Here is a 23,678-nt window from a genome sequence, read left to right as displayed (position 1 = left end):
GGGTTGAAAAGGAACAGACTTGGACCGTGTCCCGCCTCGTTTCGCTTGCTTTCTTCGCACGTGCGAGCTTCGGTGGATCCTAGTAGACGGATTAGGGACGGAAAAAGAACCCGTTAACCCGATAACCCTATATCTATTGGGCCGGCCCTTCAGCCGTAGCCCAGCCTACCGCCCGGCCGACGGCCGCATTCAAAACAGAACAAATCAAATTAATTAAGCATTAATTACAACTCAGCAGCTGATGAATGATGTAGTAATTACATAGATGACCCTAAAATCTGTGTCTCTCCTACATAACCGAGGATCAATTCAGAAAACTTTTACTACAGGGGCATATTCACAATCATACATAAAACTTAAATGATATATATTACTTCTAACGTAAAAAGCAAACCTCAAAACTAAACTAAGTATTCATGCTGCAGTACACTAGCAGGATACATAATAATATTAAATTTATTGTTTATGCTATGATATTTTTTGTCATAGATATGCTGCTTGTTGTGAGCTTAGATTTTTTTTCCCGTAAGCACTGTTCACGGTACATGTATTTTTAAACCCTCTACATGTTATCAGGGTCGACCCCGAGGTTTGGGTTACCCTAGGCTAATCCAATTTTGTTTACCCCTTATGTTAAAAATTTGGTACGAACAATAACGATAAAAACGAATACATATAATACCATTTAGCGTTCTTTATTGGGTTCAAACTGATAATATTCTCATGCAAAATCAATATTCATATAAGAAAAAATTACATTTGTGCTACAATTTAATTCAAAGAAAAATACTTCACCTTGAATTTTTTGAAGCGAATTCTTCAATTATGTTTGGATACTAAATTGTGGGGGCGCCTACATAAATTTTATGGGGCACCATTGTAAATGTATATATCTATTAATTAAAAATGAATTTTGTATGGTGCTTTCATCTTTTGTGTGTGGTTTCATGTAATCGTGACTAAATATGTAAAAATACGTATAGTGCTTTCATCTTTTTTTTGTGATGAAAGCTACTCTATAAGTTGAGAATAGTAGCACAGCTATCGGCTATGGTCTTTTAGGGCCTCTTTTTTTCTTAGAAGATGTATATTTGAATTTGTATAGTATTGGCTAATTTAATGGACTACATTTATTGCATGAATCTACTTATTGTTTTACTTTTTCGGTAAGTATGTTTAAATATGTTTTGTCTCTGTTTTTCTTTTGTATGTGGGTTTCAAGTAATCATGACTAAATCTATAGAAATACTTATAGTGCTTTCAACTTTTTTTAGGGGATGAAAACTATTTTGTAAGTTGAGAATGGTAGTATAGCCGTTGACTGGGGTCTTTTCGGGCTAATTTTTTTCCTTTTGAATATGTATCATATTGGTTAATTTAATGAACCATGTTTAATTCATGAATATACTTATTGTTTTTCTTTTTTATAAAAGAATAGTATTTGTTGATTATATGCAAGTTTTTTAATGGTGCCTTATATTTTACTTGAGAACAAAGTATCACAATTTAATATTAAATCAATGATAGAGTTTGGTTAAAGAGAATGTAAAAGTGATATCAATATTCCAAATTCACTTGTTTGCTATTAATTGTCAATTAAAAAAAATAGTTTTATAACAAGCTAATTTTGGCACTATAAATTTCAATAATGATGATTAATAGCTTATGAGTTTAAGTGAATGGATACGACTAACAATGTTTTGTATGTTTGCATAAGATAACAATATCAAAAAAATTTAAAATCTTAATGAGATCACTCTATTTTAACAAATTTTCAACTACTAAAATTTTATTTGTTCTCTCATTCATAGGCAATGCATAACTTCTATTTGATCGATCAATTGATAAAGCTAGAATATACAATATGTGTTATGATTTCATTAGTTTTTTTTATCTTCTTAAAGTGTAGACCCTTTTATAAACAAATTTTACAAACATTTAGTTTCATCATTTGTAATCGTTTTTTTTCTAAAAAATTCATTTATTTTCTATACTTTATCTTTATGGTTCTTTCACATTTTCCATTCATGTAGATTGTTTGACTATATATGGGTAATTATAAACTGTTATGAATTATATTTATTTGTTAATCATTGACAGATCATGGTATTTAGATTTGTTGTTGCATGAAGGGATGTTCAAAATAATCTCCAGTTTTTTTTATAAGTGTTGATCTTATCATTCTCCCTTTAAAAGAGGGAGTACTAGAAAAACTTTCATTTCCCAAAAATACCATTCATCTTCTATGAAATTAACCAATTTACTCTATGATCATAACTCTCAATCTTATTAAATCACATTAATTAAGTGTTTATACTATAGTATAAATATTTTTAAGATTATTAAATAAATAAATCAATTATTATAATAGTATTAGATTATCAAGTGTATGATGTTTTAATATACTATAGGAATTAATATTTATGTAATAATGCAACTCCAATTAGATTATAATAGTCCAAAATTATATTAAACATTAGATTTTTAATAGTATAAGATTATAATTAAACATTTTTTAGTGCTTGTTAGATACATATAATGTTTATATCTCATCTAGAGTGATTTTAAATAAAATTGAAATAGTTAATTATGTAACTCTAATTAAATTAATACATTAATCGTTATATAATCAAATTATTAATAATAACTTGGTGTTTATGTGCACTTATATAAAGGCATAGATAAAACGTTTTATTCGAACTTTAATAGGTTATAGTGTCAAATATACACATACCAAAATAGAAAATAGTTCACACTTCTCTAATTCTACCTTAAGTGGTCCGCACAAAACTTAGATATTCTAAGGAGTGAAAATTTGATGTTCTTCTAATGGAAACATTTCATAAAGAAGAAAATCAGCAGTTTGGAAAGCTTCTTTTCGTGCATTAACACTTTTGACAAGTGAGCTCCTCTTGATACATCCAACAAATTATCACAAACCCCTCCAACGTCCATCTCTTTCATTTCACTCCGTGTATAATCTCCTTCCCAGGTCCCCCCTCTCTCACTCTTCACATAACGAATACTAGGTCAAATCAATCATACTCTCTTTGAAAGCACAAGTTCGGGAAAATCTTTTGGTAGACAAAAAAGATCATTGAAATTCAAATTAATCCATTAAGTAAGAGTAAAGTTCGGGAAAATCTTTTGGTAGACAAAAAAGATCATTGAAATTCAAATTAATCCATTAAGTAAGAGTAAGTTGATAAATTGATGAATTCTTATTGATTCAAATTAATCCATTAAGTAAGAGTAAGTTGATAAATTGATGAATTCTTATTGGATATACATAGTATAAAGATAATGATATAATTTAAATTGAAATGTAAACCTAAATGAATTTATTAAATGCCAAATTTATAAATATATACAAGATGAATGGCGTATATGCAAAAACCAAATAAATTAGTGAGTCAAATAATGTCTGCTGCATAGGTCGAACCCTAAAACAACGCAGACCTACAAATGTACATAATGTGGACAGAGAATTTGCAAAATCTACCAAACAAATTAAAAAGACAAAATCGTTTTGAAAATTAAAAAAAATTAAAATAAACGGTTGCGGTATGAGGACACAACGTGTCGATCTCTCACCAACTAAAATTCAAGTAGTTCACGACACTACATAATTAGTTTCAAAGTTTAATTATACTATTATTATTTAAATAGAACTCTATTTACAATTGATTTTCTCTCACATGCAACATCACATACCAATGTTTATATGCCAAGAAACTACAACAATTTTCGTAGCACTTTTATCTTCTTCTACATGTATTTGTCTTTGTTATTTTCTTCTTATTAGATTAGATTAGATTAGATTATTTTAAAGCAATTAATTATATTGTATATTTAATTTTTTTCCATATCAAGAAGTATTAAGAAACTTATGGTAAAAAACAAGTTATAAAATTTTAAACCATGATAAGATTTCACATTTTACAGCAAAAAGTTACGATTTTTATAGTAAAAAATAAACACCTCATATAACTGAATCTGGATTCACTGCAGTGAATCTAGATTCACTCATGCGTTTATTTCTTCAAAATTATAGCACATGCATTTATTTCTTTAACAATTCATTAAAAACCATCCTAACCATCCAAGCTTTCGCTGGAGTGAATCTGGATTCACTCCAGTGAATCTGGATTCACTCCAGTGAATCTGGATTCACTCCAGTGAATCTGGATTCACTCCAGTGAATCTGGATTCACTCCAGTGAATCTGGATTCACTCCAGTGAATCTGGATTCACTCCAGTGAATCTGGATTCACTCCAGTGAATCTGGATTCACTCCAGTGAATCTGGACATTTATTTCTTAAACAATTCATTAAAACCCATCCTACCCATCCAAGCTTTCGCTGGAGTGAATCTGGATTCACTCCAGTGAATCTGGATTCACTCCAGTGAATCTGGATTATATTGAAGAATAAGAAACTTATGGTAAAAAACAAGCTATAAAATTTTAAATCATGAAAAGATTTCACCTTTTACAGCAAAAAATTACGCTTTTTATGGTAAAAAACAAACAACTCACATACTGAATCTAGATTCACTGCTGTGAATCGAGATTCACTTATGCGTGTCTTCGTTTTTCAACTGGTTTCTTCAAAAAACTTTTCAGACTAAAAGGTGAACTATTTCACCTTGTACAAGATGTTGAAGACAGAGAGAGTTGAGCAAACCTTGGAGGGTTGACGGAGCGGATCTACGGGTTCGGCGTTGGCGTCGTCGGAGGTGGATGATGGCGAGGTGGCAGGGGGTGGAGGAGCTCGGATCTGGGTTGTTTGATGGTGAGAGAGAGGAAGAGAGAGAGGGCTGGTTCAAGCTTTTGGGAAATGGAGGAGAGAGAGAGAGGAGAACGTGAGAGGATTGGTTTTTAGTGGTTCAAGCTTTTGGGAAATGGAGTAGCATTAATTACCTCTCTTTAGTGGGCTGTTTATTTTACCTTATTACCCTTATATATATATATATATATATATATATATATATCCACATGACTCCAGATATCTTGAAAATGAACGAAGAAAACCATTAAAAACCATATTAATTACTCACACACACCCACTATTTTCAAAACCACCATTCTTCATCTCCATCTATTATATATCCACATATCAAATTTGTTAGACCCTAGAGGGGGGTGATTAGGGTCTTATGCTAATCTAATCCGATTAAATACCAATTAAAATATATTAACAAGTTATCCTAGCAAGTATGAAATACAACAATGTATATGAGCTAGGATAAGCAATATGAACAACAAGATATATCCTAACAAAGAGATATAGGCAATGTATGTGCAAGGATATATAAACTCAAGGGTAAACAATCTAAACTAGATAGTGGGCAATATAATTAACAAGCAATATACAAAGGCGATATAAGATATGAACATAAAAGGAAGTGCGCCAATGCAATCACAAACAAATAATATGATTACTGAGTTCGGTCCCCACGGCCTACGTCTCCGCTCCTCACCTCGAGGAGATCTCCACTATCACAACCGGGTTTTCTACGTTCACCCGAACAACGTTTACACCTCACAATACAATCACTATGCAATCACACCTCACACACTAAGTGTTGGTCCTAGCCCGTGTCCTCCTCCTCAAGTGCTCGGTTACAACCTCTCCCTAGGCACATCAACCGACACCACTCCTCTTGGATTCGACCCCGTCTCTCACCACACACTTCTCTCGGTGTACAAGTGTATTACAAGTGAATCCTCACAATTAGGCTCAATACAAAGTGTTTGTTCTCTGCAATGAATGAGAACGAATTATAAGCTCACTCTCTAAATTACACAATCCCACAACCCAATTATACTATGGATGTAAATACAATAAGCTCAATGGTTGTGTGTGTACAAAGAGATAAATAAAATCAATTAAACTAAACTCAATATAAATCTAGCTTATGGAAATTATAATCAAAATAATAAATTGCTAGATGAGTTTAGAAACACTTCTCTAAAGATGACAAGAGAGTGGGAGAAGAGTGAATGCTCAAACACCAAAGGATGATCTCCACTTGCTCTTGTGAAATTTGCTTCACAAACAAAACTCTTAAACACTCTTTTAAACAAACACAAAACACCCTTAAACTTGTTTAAACAATTCTCTTAGTTAGGTTGAAAGAGAACATCAATAGGGTATTTATACCCACTCAAAATCTCAGCCAAACCACTAAAGAACAGCAATAGGGTATTTATACCCACTCAAAAACTCAGCTAAAACCCCTAACAAAAGACAAAAACAGCCCCAGCAAACAGCTCAGAGAAATAGCCGTTGGAAGCCAACGGATCTATTGTCGGTCGACCGGAAATTCTGTCGGTCGACCGACGGAGAGCAAAAACACGAAGACCGGCTCTGGACAATCGTCGGTCGACCGGTGCGGTCGACCGATGGAGCTTTCGGTCGACCGGACCGTTCGACCGACCAACTCTCTGTCGCCCAGTGATGAAAGATCAAATGATCGGTCGACCGAACTCTGATACATGAAAAATGAAGTCTGAAAGCTGTTTTGCTGATTTTAAAACACTGTTCAACAATATCAAATAAATTCCAAAAAATGTAAAACTTTGGGGAATGATTGTAGACATGATAATAAACATGAAAATATCATCATTTTACAAATGAAAAATATCATTATTTTACAAAATAGTCATTTTACAAAATAGTCCAAAACATGAAAATATGAGATACTTAAAATTTGATGTTTTGACATAAACTAACTTTTGAAACTTTGTGAAATGTTTTTATAGACTTAGTAAAACATGTATAAACTGATATTGAAGTCTACAAACTAATAAGACAGTATTTTCACAAAATTGCATATTTTATGCAATGTTTTCAAAACACAATAGAAAATATGAAATATATAATTTCATATATATAATCATAAAAACTCAAAACACATGTATGTATATATATAACTATATATATGCATAGAAATCAAAACTTGTGTGTATATATATAACTATATATATACACGAAGAAACCAATAAAATGTGTGTGTATATTATATTGAGCTTAGAGTATATAACACACATAATATAAACCTAAATTACCCAAGCTTGATCTTGGTCTTCATTGAGCTCAACTTGGTACACGTTGCGGATGAAGCTAAACTTGGATCTTGAACTTGAATTGTATGATGCTTCACTCCACAATTCCGCCAACCTCCTCTTGATATGATCGTGTAGGCTCAATCCATCCATCCTCCAACAATGTTGTTTGTCTATAATAAATAAGAAAACACAAATACTAGACAAATAATATTAGTGGTAAATTGTTTGTTAAACATCATCAAAACAAGAAGGCCAACAAAATTAAGCTGCTTGAGTTTCCCCTCACAAACTACACCATTCTCCATCTCCTTTGTACTTAAATTGTATAACATTCATTGCGATGAGGACTCACATGGGTTCTTTGCCTGCCTTGAGCATCCAACAAAAAAATAATGTACTAAGTATTGTAGTTAGTTAATAATGAGATCCTATCATTATAAATAAACTAAATAAAGATTAATAATTCTTAAGAATGTACTATGTTACCCTATCTTCCCTTGCAAACTTGTTAGTTATTTATTCTCGGCCCGAAGATATTTTCAAAATTAATCATCTATTTCATAAAAAAATTAAAAATATTTAAATAAAATTTATGAAAAATGTAACAAACCATGTTTATAGATTTTAATTCAAAATAAATCTGACTTATTTGATAGTAAGAAAATAAACGAAAAAAGTAATAATTTTAATATTTAACCACGTGCATTGCACGTGCACAAGAACTAGTCATTTATAAAAGCACGGATACCAAGAAGCATATCTTAGTACATGTGCATTTAAACCACAAAGAATTTCATTTGAGAAGCAGTTTTAGTTATTTTATATATAGAGAGCAACGTAAAATTTACATGTAGAATAACTATACAAAGTTACTTTGTTCTATGAAAACTAAAACTAACAATTAATATATATAAAAAAGAATTTCACTATAAGTGTGCCCAATAATATTTTTATAAAGAAGTATGGCTTGGTAGAATTAATTATAAGTTTAATTCTAGGATTTTAATGACAAAATTAAAAGAAAGGGAATTTTTTGGAAAAAATTTAGAATAGACCAAAAATCAAAAAATGTTATTTCTAAGTCCACGAAATAAAGAACATTGTTTTCAAAAGTTTAGGTAGACTTATAAATTTTTTAAAAAAAATTAAAGCCAAAATGTAGACTTTAAAAAAATACACATGTTTAGATTTATTATTTAACCCCTATTTCAATCAATATTCTTTTTTTGTTAGATAATCCTTAAAATTGCGTAAATCAATAGTTTTTTCTTTCAAATGATTAGAAAGTTACTAGGAATAATTATTCATTTTATTGAATTAAAAAAATTATGTACGTTGTATACTTATGTGATTCTTTAATGATAAAGCTACTGAGAGTACATTTCTCTAAACAATTGAGAGATAATGTTCAAGTGAGTAAATTTCATCTTGTTACTCATTATAAATATTTAATAAAAGTATATGAAGTATATGTAATGCTAAAAAAAATATTGGATCAGTTAGATTGATAATAGTAAAATATCCATTAATTTAGTTACAAATTCTATGCACCCTCGACGTCAGAATTCAATAACGGCGAATCGATCAAATGACCATGCATTCTAATTCACATGGATTTACTTAACAGTTTCTATTAATTTTACTTTTAATTTACATACCAATATTATTAACACTCTCACCTCGTCTAAACGCTTGATTCTAGATCTTTATTTTTTCCCACTTTTAAGTTACCTTTTCTCATATTTTTTTCATAAAATAAATTCAAAACCTAAACAAGCGAATAATACATGTTTATCGGATATTATTTATAATATTATTAAAATATTCTAAATTTTATTACTTTCTATGATGGGAAGAGTTTAAAACCAACAAGTTTATGTGTAGAGATATCCGAAAATTTCTAATATATTTTGAACTATTTGCGATCCTAATTATAGTAAATAAAAAAAGGGAAAATTGTTTTAAGGCCCCCAAAAAAAGAACCGGTTGTGGCCCAGCCCACTGTATTTTTTTTGGTGTGATCAAGCCCCAAATACCCAACTCATTAAAGTTTCTGCCCCTTTGTCATTTCCCAGATAACTTTAAGAGCACAGTTCCTCTGTAAAGACGAATTTACCCTTGTAACTGTTCGTCCCCAAATCCGCCCTCCCTCTTTCTCTCGTTCTCTCGCTCTCGCTCTTTTCTCTGTAGACCCACAAATATCCCCAAAACTCGAACCTCCTTCACCTTGCGAACCCAATTTGAAAACCCTAGACGAGAATTATAAGAGAAAATGCCGAAGAAATCCACAAGGAAAATGGCGAAGAAAATTATAAGAGAAATGGCTAATAACCCCCGGCGTCGGTTGGCACGACTTGCGCAGGAGGAACTACGAAACTTATCCCCCTCCACCTCCGCCTTGATATCTCACGCCAGCGATTCTGTTCCGCCATCCTCTGATGATGAGGAGAGTAACGAGGCGATGGAAACCCTATTGAGCATGAAAACTCAGGAAAATCGAGAGCGCAAGAGGAGACGCTCGCGGGAGGATGTGTCCATCTCAAAGAAGAAGTAAGTTCCCAATCAATTGAGGGTTTTTGAATTTAATTATTTTAAATGAGTGATGTTGATTTTAATTGTGGTTTATGGGTTCCTTTTTGAAGGAAATGGTGGTGAGAGACTGGTTATTGTAGTGTATAAGCAGTTTCTTAATTTTGGAGGAAGATCTGAACAATATGAAGTGTTGTGGGGTTGGAAGAAATGCATGTAAACAATTCTCAATTGTTGATAGCTAGTAGCAATGCATGTCAATAATCTGTGTTTGTTGTTAACGTTTACTCTTAAGAGTCAACTATTAGCTAATCATGTTAATAAAACGTGATTTTGACTATGTTAATGCCTTTACTGTTGATTGTTACGTAATTTAAAGTTGAACGACTTGTTAAGAGTAAATTGTTGTTCATCCAGGATAGTTGCTGCTTTAGGTGATATTAGGCCCAGTGCCTGTCTTGGAACATATTGTTCCTTCATGCAAAAACTGCAACCAAAACTGAAGAAGTGGCATTGGGATGCCTACAAGGGCTGTAACTTTGAGCACTATGTGTTCTTTGGTCCCCCAGCACGCGATCGACGGGCACCAGAGTATGTGCTCAGCCATTATACTGACGAAACTGATGAGTTCTCTTTTCCCGACCCCAAGAGCGAGGAAGCCAGGGGTTACATACGTACCTGGATGCATGCCGCTCATCCCTGTATGTTGCATGATCATCTGGCTTGACATTTGATCTAGTTAATAGGAGTCATGGTAACAGGCATTAGAAAACATGTACAACATTGGACGTTAATAGGTTAACATGTTAAAATCAACATGTTAACATGAAGTTTGACATATAAAAGTAAAAGTTAGCATTAATAAGCGAAAGTTAACATGTTAACATAAACTTTAACATATAAAAATTAAAGTTAACATTAATAAGTGAAAGGTAACATGTACCCAGTAATGTTAACATGGGTTAGTGAAGTGAAGGCTAGGTATTTAGTATGTTGTAGTTCAAGAAAGAGTTATGCAAGTTAATTATTTTGACAATTAATCCTTCTATTCTGACAGCTTTGGTACTTTGAGATGACTGGCATTAAAAAACCAGCCCTAAACTTGAGGTGGAAGCCTCCGATGACCAACTGGGTAAGGGTCGGAGGGACGGCTGGATCGCTGAGGATGGAGACAATCGTCTCTAAGGCCAAGAAAGCAAGCATAAAACTTGAGGAGAAACCAATTTCACTCAGCATTGGATGGGGTGAAAAATACCCTCAAAGGGAGCCCAGCAGGAAGAAGATTGAATTTACTCGTTTTGGGAAAAATAGAAGCCCAACGTCTGGGAAGCAAGAGAAGAAAAGGAGTAATGGGCTGACCAAAGAGCAAACTAGGCCGAGAAAGATGAACGAGGAAGAAAAGCAGAAGGCTGGGAAGCAAGAGAAGGTGATGGGCAGACCAAAGAGCTCATCTGTGGGTTACGTAAGCAGCAATGACTCTTTACACATCACAGCATATTTACATTGAGTTAAATATTTTATCGTTATCATTAATTCATTTTCAATTTGCATTGTTTCATGTTAACTTTCTTTTAAGGGTTTTCATAACTATTCTGCTTAATCTTGTGGATTTACAAGGGTAAAGGGTATATGGTGTACTTTACAGATTTTGTCCCAGCATATCGCTGATGCTTTTTCAAGAGAAGATAAAATAGATAAGTTGACGCCTGTAGAGCAAATTCAATTTTGGAGGAATACGGCCAATATAAATTAGAAATTACTCAATGCTGTCAAGCATAGCAAGCGCCTTCAATGGGATGCTTGCTCCCAGGAGATACATAGGTTGAATAATAAATTGGAGCGCTATGAAGGGGTCAAAGACTTGATTGACCCCGAAGACCTGAAGAAAAATGTGAGGGAACTTATGTCACAAAGTGATAGGCATAAAGGGTATGCACTGAGGAAAAGAAGAAAGAGTGTTGATTCTAATGATATGAGTGATATGGGTGATGATGGAATTTGTTTTGATTATGACGATGTATCGAACATTGGCAAGGAAGCTTCTCATATTGCCGAGGCTGTTGCGCAAACAGAGAAGGAGGCAGAGAAAGGTGAATGTCAAGAAATGGAGGTTGCGTATGTGGAGAAAGCCGTGCAGGAAGAGAGGGAAGAAACTTGTGTCAAAGGGTATTAGGGGACCAAGTACCAGAAAGAGGACTCGCTCACATCTAGTCCGAACCCCTTTCACTGAAGGAAAGAAGAAGGACGGTCGTCCAGATATAATTAACATTTAACATATCACCACACAAGGAGGAAGAGAGGGATAAAATCAGGTTCTATTGTAAGCCTGAGGAATGCACTTGGGATTTTCTTGGGAAGAGGAAAATCAAGAAGAAGGAGGAGGCTCTATTGAAGTTGCTAAACGAGGGTATTCCCAACGTTGATGATTTTAGCATACGTGTGATTGATAGTGAAGGAACCTTCGTTCACAACTATAGAGTGCCTCAGCATATAGCAGCAAAGCTCACACCAGATGAGAACAGATGGCTCTCTCAGTTCTGCAATGAAACAGCCCATCAGTAAGTTTAGACATTCTGATTAACCGTGGCTACATTATGTTAACTTTTATTGTTACATGTTAATGATTATAGGTTTATGTTAACTTTCATAGTTACATGTTAATGATTATAGGTTTATGTTAACTTTCATAGTTAGATGTTAATGATTATAGGTTTATGTTAACTTTCATAGGTACATGTTAATGATTATAGGTTTATGTTAACTTATACCTGTTTGTGCCAACGTTTGCCAAATCATGTTTATATTTGCAAATCCAGTTAACATATAGCCTGGTTTATGTTAAAATTTGGATCTTATTGTTATGTTTCAGGTCACGTAGTATTGTTAAGACATTGAACAGCAGCGTTGATTCAACGGAGCTTCTGTATCTTCTACGTGGAGGGCGTATCGATGACCATGCAAGTTCAATATGCTACTCTCAATATGTTAATCTTTTACGCAATACTTGGATTTACTGCGTGTTGAGATGTTATGCAATCTTATTTGCATCTTCTGTTAACAGGTCATGGAAGCTCTTGTGGATAGGCTCAGCTCATGGCTAGAGAGGCCAGAAATTGCTTCTGTTGGCATGAAATATGGGGTCGTGTCAGCATTTTTCTGCGTAAGCATTAGCTTCAAACTCCCAATGTTTTTAACTCCTGTTTACAAATGGCTTATCATTATTTGTTTGGCAATACAGCATAGCATTTATGCAGTGAACCCAGACTAAGCACATTTATACACCTCGTTCATACAAAAGCATGTCGCCGCAAATAAATCAGTACTCCTTATCCCGCTCGTGCGGCATGACCACTGGCATGTTGTTGAAGTAAGGTTGGACGAGGATGTTATCAGGCATTACAGCTCTGCAGGCCACAGTGCATACTTGGAGCCAGTAAATAAAGTAATTGATTTCATGGATCACATGAAGGCTGGTTTTGATCCCAATAATGTTTGGAAGAAGTACCGATATGAAGCCGTCCCTTGCGAGCAACAGCGAGGAATGTTAGTGTTTCACACACTTAAACATTTTCATTTTATTCAGCATCAAATATCTAACTATCTTTCCAATGTATATGATGTAGGTTTGATTGTGGGCTTTTCGTTCCTTTATATATAACGGCTATAATACAAGGGACTGATACCAGTCAGGTAACTAATCCCGCTGACGAGGCCGACGTCATCCGTGCCAAGCTTGTAGCTGAACTCCTAATTGAAGGATGGGAACAGAAAAATTACGTGGATGGGCTACAAAGGATGGGTGAATGATGTCAGAAACAGTTATGTATTGTGCATATTGTTGTGGGGGCAAAACTAACAGGCATATTAGAACAGATGTATAACTAGGGAAAGGTCCAGAAACTGGTTGCTAGTTAGAGATGTTATAACAGGCATATTAGAACAGATGTATAACTAGGGAAAGGTCCAGAAACTGGTTGCTAGTTAGAGATGTTGATGTGGTATCAAAACTTTTTATTTAACTGGTGGGTAGGTTGGACGAGGAGATGTAAAAAACTGGTTGTTTAACTGGTAGACAACGAAATCTTTGTTGCTAAAATGTTTGGAATGCAATACATAACAGGGATGATAAGGGATGATAGTATATGTCACTGATGTTCCGACACAAAACTTGCATTGGCTGCCATATAAGTATGAAAGATAACATATAGCGCTGAAAGTTAACTACTTCCAATAAAAGTTAACCTGTAGCTCTGAAACTTAACCACTATCAGAAATAGTTAACATGTAGCTCTAAAACTTGACATATATCAGTTAGAGTTAACATATAGCTCTGAAACTTAACCATTTATAGTAAACATTAACATATACACGTGATACTTAACCAAATTCAGTTAGAGATGACAAAGATGATGGATATTAGAACAAGCTGAGAAGATTGTTAGGGAAAATATGGAAAAAGGGCACACTTTAGAGATTAGGCAATCTAGAGATGATATTTTCGAAGTGCAATCACATAGAACCACTCGCGTTGATTTGGAGAATAGAACATGCACTTGCCGAGCTTGGGACGTAACCCGTATTCCTTGTGTCCATGCTTGTGCAGTCATTATTTATATGAAAAGAGATGTATATCAATATTGTGATTGGTTCATGTCCGTAGAAGCGTTTAAGAAGAGCTACGACGAAATATTATATCCCATACCAGACTATGAGAAGCGGAGTGTGCCCAAGGATGAAATCCAGATTTTGCCACCACTTACCACTAAGAGGAGGGGAAGAAATAGAACAAGACGCATAAACAACAGAACCATATACAAACGGCCCGTCAAATGTTCTCGGTGCAAAGTTGAAGGTCACAATAGAGCAACCTGCAATGAGCCCATCCGTGACTAGTGTGTTTCAGCTTCTAACAACAATACTTTTGTATGAGACATATAGATGGTTTTAAAGTTGTACTTAACAACTTTAAAACCATCTATATGTCTCATACAAAAGTATTGTTGTTAGAAGCTGAAACACACTAGTCACGGATGGGCTCATTGCAGGTTGCTCTATTGTGACCTTCAACTTTGCACCGAGAACATTTGACGGGCCGTTTGTATATGGTTCTGTTGTTTATGCGTCTTGTTCTATTTCTTCCCCTCCTCTTAGTGGTAATTGGTGGCAAAATCTGGATTTCATCCTTGGGCACACTCTGCTTCTCATAGTTTGGTATGGGATATAATATTTCGTCGTAGCTCTTCTTAAACGCTTCTACGGACATGAACCAATCACAATATTGATATACATCTCTTTTCATATAAATAATGACTGCACAAGCATGGACACAAGGAATACGGGTTACGTCCCAAGCTCGGCAAGTGCATGTTCTATTCTCCAAATCAACGCGAGTGGTTCTATGTGATTGCACTTCGAAAATATCATCTCTAGATTGCCTAATCTCTAAAGTGTGCCCTTTTTCCATATTTTCCCTAACAATCTTCTCAGCTTTAGGACAAAGATAGCTTGTCCACTTACACGCCATTATCCGTCTGTTGTTCATGCGAGTCATAAGTTATTTTCGGATATGCTCCACCATTTGCAGGATACGTAACAAACAGGCTTCACGTATCCAGCTGTTAAAGGATTCTGCGACATTAGAGGTTACATGGCCATATTTGCAAAGGTCAACATTTAGAAAGTATGATGGGCATATAATATGTTATCTTCTTAACAAGTGACCATAAAACTTAACCTATACTGCTAAAGGCTAACATAAAAACATCATAGTTAACATATATTGGTTAAAGTTAACATATATCAGCGAAGGTTAACCTATAAAAAGGATACTTCACATATATGCATAACAGTTAACATCAACCGCAAAACGTCATAATGATTGAATGCATACCTAATGCCAGGGAAGAAGGCATTTGCCCAATGCTCTGGCGAGTAATTAATTGCAATCTCATATGCGGCTGGAGCCATATCATAAATTTCCTTCATGTAGTCGTTCCATTCCGCTATAGTGTATTTATAGCATGCAGTTTGGAGCAAATTCCCCAAAACCTATGTGTCCTTTGCCTTCATTCCCAAATCCTTGAGCTTTGATCTAAAATTTTCAACTAGATGCAGAACGCAGCGTGAGTGAATTGCTTCGGGGAAATATTCTCTCACGGCTTCTCGAATCCCCTTGTCAGCATCAGAAATAATTACCAATTGGTGGGGGGATTGTACGGGGTCCAACCTTTCATACAGTATGGACCACAGGCCTTGTAGGAACCATCTCCAATTATCAACATTTTCTTGATCACATATACAATACGCAAGTGGAAATATCCCTTGGTCTCCGTCATAGGCTATGGCGCTCAGAAGCATGCCTTTATATCTGTCTTTCAAAAAGGTCCCATCCAAAAATAAAAGGGGTCTACAGCCATTTAAGAAACCCTGGATGCAAGCAGCATAACATATAAACAGTCTTCTGAACCTTCATTCTGGTCAATGCAAATGTAGCTTCCTGGATTCGTTTGCTTCAACATTTGCTCATACCTGTACAACAATGCCGCTTCTGGACATGTAAATAAATATAATACATTGGAACATAAGGGTAACATATTAACATTAAAGCGGCTACGATAAACATTTGCACACAAGTTATAAATTAACTGTAATATTTACCATCTTAATTGATCATAAGCCTCATAGCTATCACCATACATATCCTGTTGCGCTCTTTCTTTGCCCCACCATATCTTACTGTATTCAAGTCTCAATCCAAATCGAGTGAGGAAGTCCTTTTGCACATCAATTGGGCGGATTTCAGGTCGTGCCTTTAATACCGGTCGCAATTGGGCTGCTATGAACTTGCGAGATGCCCGTGATTGCCCTGACAAGCTAGAATGTTGTCCGCAACTGTGTTCATTCACAAACCTTTTGATTTCCATTCTTTTATCATTTTTAACAGGAGCTGCATAGAGCATCCAAGGGCATCCATACGTCTCCTTATATCGACAACAAACACGGATACATTTGGGTTCATTCTTTACAAATTCATATTCAAATTTTTTGGCGATGGAATAGTATTGCAAAGCTAGTCTCAATTCAGTTACGGTTTCAAATTGTTGCCCCTTTTCAGTTAATGCTGTGTGCCACCATTGAGGAATGCTCGAAGTGTTATTGAGAATATCATCAGCCCTCATTACAACCTCACCAGACGGAAAATCAGTTTGGATTCTCTCTGAATTGGATGCATTTCCTGGAGTAGGACAACTATAATCTGAATTCAAATAGGCATCCTTGTTGCACAATTTAATCAAACAGTGAGATATCCTGCACACTATGTCAAATAATCTTCTTATAACTTAAGTTATCAGCACTATGATGAAAAAGTTAACAATATGCATGGTTAACACAGCACACCAAAAGTTAACTAACTGGGTGTAAATTTAACCATTTTGATTAAAACTTAACATAGAGCAGTGGAATTTAACAGACAATGGACATAGTTAACACATAAATACGAAAGTTAACATGTTCAAGAAAAGTATAACATGTTCCAATGAGAGTTAACATGTTCATATAATAGTTAACATATATCTTAGATAATTAACCTGTAAGCTGAAGGGTTAAAATGTACCCATCAGCGTTGACAATTATTTTTCCCCAAAGTAGCATCGAAACCTGAAATCACAATTTCAACATCCCACATATACCAGTTTCAAGCAGAGTTCATTCTATTACTTACAAATCAGTAATAACTTTCTGTTTTTTCCTCAGTAGGACACTACTTGGCATCAACATCTTGCATTTTAATCAGAACAATTCTAGTTATTTACTTGCGTTCCAACGTGCACTTAAAATCATGCAGAATATAGCATTATCACCTGACGGCACCATGCTCATCAACTCTTTGGAACCCGTTGGGGGATCAAATTTATGACGACGGTTATACGGTTACATTCAGGGGATTTAAAGCCCAGAGGGGTCATTGAAAGTTGACCAAAAGATAACGGTGTTTACATCACACTAAGCACAATGTTATAAAGAGTTTACTAATTACTTACATTTCCCTAATAACTTTCTGATTCTTCCCTGACGTGGAACACTCTACATTAACAGCAGCCTGCATATGAATCTTCGTACAACCAATATTTCGATTGTGCTCCAACATGCACTTCAGGTCATCTTCGTTCTCAACCGAAAAACTCAGGTTGGGGTGCCTCTCAGATTTATATATCAGGAAAAAGATTCTTCAGGTACTTTCAATCTTTCAGCCACACCATATTTCAGTTCATAAAAGCTTGTTGTCGACATTAGCTTCATAAATATGGCATTCTCGCCTAAAGACACCATGCAAATCAAGTCATCGGCGGCCATTGGGTGGTTGAGAGTTATGAGGACAGTTATGAGGAGGTGAGGAGTAATTGAGGTGATTTCAGCCGCATAGGCGTGGTTGACAGTTGAATAACATACCCTAATTTCATTAATGAGAGAGTGAGAGCTAGAACTAACCGATTTATAGTACCGTCTGATGAAGCAGCACAGTAATGAAGGGAGCGCGCGCTTTTTCCCCCCGCTTTCCTCCGTCGCTTCGCCTTAAATGCGATGGGAGCGGTCGCCGCGAGAGGCGGAACCCATTTAGCCGGTTTTCGTTTGAGAGAGAAGAGGGTAATTTAGGTATGTTGGTCAAAATACACCCAATACATGTATAAGAATGAGGTTTTAGGGCTGGGCCGCATTTTTCACCATTTAATGGGGCTACCACGCAATCTCCCACCGGGCCCCACAATTTCCTCTCCCCAATAAATATCCAATCCCCTGCAACAAATCCCGACCGTCCGTATCACCAAAACGTCAGATGCGACCGACACGTGTCGATCCACCGTCGTCGGAGCCACCCTCTCACGATCCTTCAGACGAAAGCGGTTACTCTTTTTAAATCCCGCCTTCTCAAAATGAACCACGCCGGCCTCAATTTCGTCGGCATTTTCCCCAAATAAAAACCCTAGATTTTTCCCACCGATTTTTTTCTTTTTCTTTTTTTTTAAAAAAAGATGGTGTTTGATCTCAATTTGTCGTCTCCAGAGGACTTGAGCGTTGATTCTGGGACTTCAAATTCTTCCTCCTCGTTTTCTTTGCTGGATCTCAGCTTAATGGGCTGTGATTCGAGGCAGCAGCAGGCGATGAAGAGGAGCAGACGTGGGCCGAGATCGAGGAGTTCGCAGTATCGGGGAGTTACGTTCTATCGGAGGACGGGGAGATGGGAATCCCACATATGGTTAGTTTTTCTTTGATTATTTTTTTTTGGAAAAGATTGATTCTTGGAGTTTTGCGTATAAACCCTAATTTAACGTTGTTGAGTTAGAACAATGCGAAAGATACCACATTGGGGGTGGTTTAGCTTAATGTGTTAGAATTGGGAGCTAAATTAATAGGTGGTATATATACTTTTGGAGGCTACGTTTGCAAATATGTTTTATTTGTGGTTATATAGGTAGAATTCCTTGATCCTTTTCATGGTTGATGTGTGAATGTAGCTTGAAAGTTGATTTTTTTTTGTGCATTTTGATGTAGAATTTGAAAAAGGTTGGTTCTTTTTTTTTTCCTCTTCTTTTTTTACTTGAGCAGGGACTGTGGGAAGCAGGTTTATTTGGGTAAGTATTTCTTTATTTTTCTTTTTATGTTTGATATTTTTAATTTATTAATATTGCGTTTCGATCTGTGGTTGGCTTAAATTTTTTAGGGGGATTTGACACTGCTCATGCTGCAGCCAGGTTGGAATTTTGTTTCAATTTATCTACTTCTTTTTGTTAACTTGAACCGTATTTTATATAAATCCTTTTCTAATTTAGATGGATTTTTGCTTTCAGGGCTTATGATCGAGCTGCGATTAAGTTTCGTGGGGTTGATGCTGATATCAACTTCAATATTAGTGATTATGAGGATGATCTTAAACATGTCTGGATGATTGGTTACTTTATTATCTACCGATCTATTTGTAAGTGAATGATTTAGTTTTAATTTGGTTTTTCTCCCGGTTTTTCTTTCTTTCAGATGAAGAACCTAACCAAGGAAGAGTTTGTGCATATACTTCGTCGCCAAAGCAATGGATTTGCTCGTGGGAGCTCCAGGTACAGAGGGGTGACACTTCACAAATGTGGTCGGTGGGAAGCTCGCATGGGACAATTCCTTGGTAAAAAGTATGAAAACCTTCAACCCTTAAAATTTCCCTTAAATTTAGACTAATATATTGCTCATATGTAACTTGTGACTGCGTGATATCTGTCCTAAGACGTGAAACCTTCTAACTTGTATGGAAAGTGTTCACTGGATGTTTTCGTGATGGCTAAATATACACAAATCATAAAAAAATGCTAATCACATTAACAAATTTTGAATAACAATTGATGAAACGTACAATATTTTTTTTGAAGCTCTGTGGAGAAACCAATCTTCTAAGCAAGGGCCATTTATATACATGCTTTATTTAATTCTTGCTAGGAAATTATCTTGATTCTATCTTGCTAATATTCTTCTGTAGTGTGGGTGTTTATTTAATTGTATCTTTATTTTACTTACAGCTCGGTGAGTCGGTAAATTAAACTTTAGAGGAGGAACAATAGTTGCATCTTTCATTGCATGGGTGCCTATGATTTTCCTCCACCTCTTTCTTGAGCAATATTAGCAATATGTATCCTCTCATACGACTCCTTTTTTTCACCTTGCTTTTGTGCTTGTTTGTGATTGTTAAATTTTAGTCGATAAGAATCTAGATGCAGCGCACAAGTCAATTTCTCTTCTTTGTGGGTCCTCATCTCAAACAGTGATATCATTTTTAAAAGCTCTTGTAGGTGTAATTGTTTTCTAAATGCTCATTACTTCATGTTTATTCTTGATTATTCGTTCTCTTGTTGCAGGTATATATATCTTGGGTTATTTGATAGCGAAATTGAAGCTGCAAGGTCCTACCGAACACTGATTTTCTAGGTATATATATCTTGGGTTATTTGATAGCGAAATTGAAGCTGCAAGGTCCTACCGAACACTGATTTTCTACATGTTGGCAATAAGTTCCTTAGTACAGCGAAATTGAAGCTGCAAGGTCCTACCGAACACTGATTTTCTACATGTTGGCAATAAGTTCCTTAGTACGAATAAGAAGTTTAACGTGGTTGCTAACTATCACAGTTCTTCTGTTGGTGGTCAGGGCTTATGACAAGGCAGCAATCAAAAATAATGGAAGTGAAGCTGTTACCAATTTTGACCCAACTACTTATGATGGTGAAATACTTCCTGAAACCGATAATAGTGGTATTACCGGTTCGTATATTTTTCCACTTGTTGTTTTTTCTGAAGATATGATTTCGGATGAAGGATCATGAACTGGCCTTTTATTTGCAATTGTTTGTCCTGGGATAGTCAGCGGGCTCAATCTTGATTTGGAATTGAAGATTTCCCAACCAAACAGTCACAACCCTAATAGGGATGATAACTCCTTGGGCGTTCAATTCGATCCTGGCCCTTATGAAGCTTCAGATTCTAGGAATGCTCGGGTACATAAGTCTACCATTGAAACTTTTCTTGACAATCATGAAATAGACTTTCAGGATAAATTTGAAAGACTTGTTGGTCTTGTTAAATAAGTAAAAGGCTTAATATTTCCGATTTTTAGCCTTCCTAGTATGTGGAACGAGAATTTCTTAAGTGATTTGTGTTAATATCAATTTCTTTTTGTAATTCATCTAACATTCACTTATTTACTAGTATAGTTAAGAGTCCCATATAATCTGTTTATGGTGACAGAAAAATTCCTCTATTGTTAGTAATTCACTTCTTAGGGATGATGCTGAAAAACATTGTGGAACTCATTCTTTTAAAATATTTATTATTAAACTGTTCTTTCGGACTACTCGTTCCAATTTCCACGCACATTCTTAGTAGCACTTCATAAGGTTGAGAGGTTACTTATAATCCGACTACTCGTTCCAATTTCCACGCACATTCTTAGTAGCACTTCATAAGGTTGAGAGGTTACTTATAATCCTAACATGAAAAACATTAACAGTAGCACTTCATAAGGTTGAGAGGTTACTTATAATCCTAACATGAAAAACATTAACTGATGTTGCTTTAAAAAGTAGAATTTGCAAATTCACAGTACTTGCATTTCTCAAGTCTTAAACATTTCAAGATGCACAAATCATGTCATGTCACCTCTTTGATTAGATTAGCTGGCTACTCACAGTTTGTGAGTCTCCCTATTTTAAAATAAACAAACTCTTTCAGTCAGATTGTTAGTTTTTAGTACACGGATGTTTGTCTATAATTTAGCTGTGCTGAGATCAAATTTTGTTTGCTATTTTAGGTTACTTCCCAGCTTGTTGCTAATCCTTCCTCCTTAGCAGCAGCACCAATGCAGTCTCACGTTTGGAGTGCTTCATACCCGGTTTTCTTTCCTATTGATGAGGTAGTTCTGTTAGATACTCAGAATTTTTTTTTTTTGCTCAAAGGTCTATTAGTTTCTTGCCTTACGTCGCATTTTTATCTGAAGTTGTTTTTGTTATAATGCTTATTGCTAACGTTTTATATCGAGTAGAATTAGGAATTTGCTCAACTTATTGACTTCCTTCATGGCAAGCTAAGTGGCTTATCTACTTTTGTGAAAGTCATCTACAAAGATTCAGGAAATAATTTGGTGAACCAAAGCTTCAATCCATACTCCCAAAATTAAGTAAATACAATGCACTGCTCCTGCACCCGACAAAATCTATGTTTTAGTTAATTGGAAGTCTCACACTTGCTCAAAATATCGTCAGTTCCATCACTTTCCATCTATTCAAAATATGTCTAGCCGTCATCATTTACACCCATGTTCTTGCTTGTACTTCATCACTGATTCATTCTTTAATTATGTTCAAATTAGATAAGATGCATGGTGCCTATGAATGAATATCTATTCAAAATATGTCTAGCCGTCATCATTTACACCCATCTTCTTGCTTGTACTTCATCACTGATTCATTCTTTAATTATGATCAAATTAGATAAGATGCATGGTGCCTATGAATGAATTACAGGAAGGAGCCCCGAGGAAGCAACCTGAATGGGGAATGCAAGCTCTCCCCACTTGGGGATGGCAAATGCATCGGCAAACCCCATTGCCGTTGCTCCCTTGTGCAGCATCATCAGGATTCTCGACTAACTTGGTTACAGCCACAACTTATTCACCTCATCTCCAGCTTCCTCCACCGTCTCTATCTAATGCCGCACGTCGTCACCTCCAGTTTTCTCATTCCCCTAGTTCTTCCGGCCATTTCAAAAAGTAAGTATGTGTTTTTCCGGTGAAAGTGGTCGGTGATAGCTATATTTAACTGTTTTGATTTGATGTATTGGATTCTTAATGCTTTTTTAGCTGGACCCTTTATTTTCTTGGTTATCAAACTCCTCTGTGAACCCTGAATTCAGCATGGATTCACTTATTTCATAATGTATCTGTGTTTGCTGATATCCTTATGCTGGACTGCTTTCCCTTCTTGTGTTCATCTTCTTATCAGTCTCAAAAGAACTGTCTCCAGAAACCGCAGACTAAAAAACAACAAAACCCTAATCCCAAATTTCAGTTCCATTCTTTCATTTATTATTCTTTTTTTTAAGGACTGTTTATGCAAAAAGAGAATTTGCAAAAAGAGAGAAGAACTAATCTAAGAGGGTGTTTGTTTCGGGAGGAAAACCTTGGCGAGTATTGGACAGGCTCTAACACGGTCAGAAGGTTCCCAAAAAAAAGAAGTTTCCATGGGTTTCCATAAAAAAAAAATCCTAAAAGTGGAAAAAATACCACTTTTTGCAAGAAAATCAATTTCTCTAAGAAACTGGTGAAATGGTGTGGAAAAGGTTGAAAAGGTGGGTTTTTAATATTTAAATAATGGATGATATGAGGAACTGGTAAAATATAACAGTTAGATAATGATAGAGGTTTTCATCTAAATTGGGTTTTTGTTTTCGGCTTTTTTAACCAAAAAAAATGGGATGAGTTGGAAAACATTTACTCATGTTTTCATGCCGTAACCAAAAAAAGAAAAAAAAGAAAAAAAAGAAAAG

At 35.4% G+C, this 23,678-nt stretch overlaps 1 protein-coding gene across 4 annotated transcripts; it reads left to right on the top strand.

Moving 5' to 3' along the window:
• On the top strand, window positions 18,348–23,085 carry LOC109822338 (floral homeotic protein APETALA 2-like). 4 transcript variants are annotated; one of them, XM_020388528.1, is made up of 10 exons: window positions 18,348–18,858; window positions 19,209–19,234; window positions 19,324–19,354; window positions 19,451–19,538; window positions 19,635–19,780; window positions 20,568–20,612; window positions 20,788–20,900; window positions 21,000–21,133; window positions 21,946–22,047; window positions 22,625–23,085. In XM_020388528.1, exons 1-10 carry the CDS (start codon window positions 18,635–18,637, stop codon window positions 22,904–22,906), a joined length of 1,191 nt encoding a protein of 396 aa, XP_020244117.1. In that variant the 5' UTR covers window positions 18,348–18,634; the 3' UTR covers window positions 22,907–23,085. The 4 variants fall into 4 exon arrangements, with proteins under 4 accessions (XP_020244117.1, XP_020244118.1, XP_020244119.1 ...); XM_020388529.1 differs by lacking the exon at window positions 20,568–20,612 and adding an exon at window positions 20,498–20,542 and having other exon boundaries at window positions 20,788–20,891; XM_020388530.1 differs by lacking the exon at window positions 20,568–20,612 and adding an exon at window positions 20,498–20,542 and having other exon boundaries at window positions 22,658–23,085.

This window comes from Asparagus officinalis, chromosome 8 (assembly GCF_001876935.1).
Source record: "Asparagus officinalis chromosome 8, Aspof.V1, whole genome shotgun sequence".
NCBI classification, from domain to species: domain Eukaryota; kingdom Viridiplantae; phylum Streptophyta; class Magnoliopsida; order Asparagales; family Asparagaceae; genus Asparagus; species Asparagus officinalis.
This window is presented reverse-complemented; position numbering and strand designations above follow the sequence as displayed.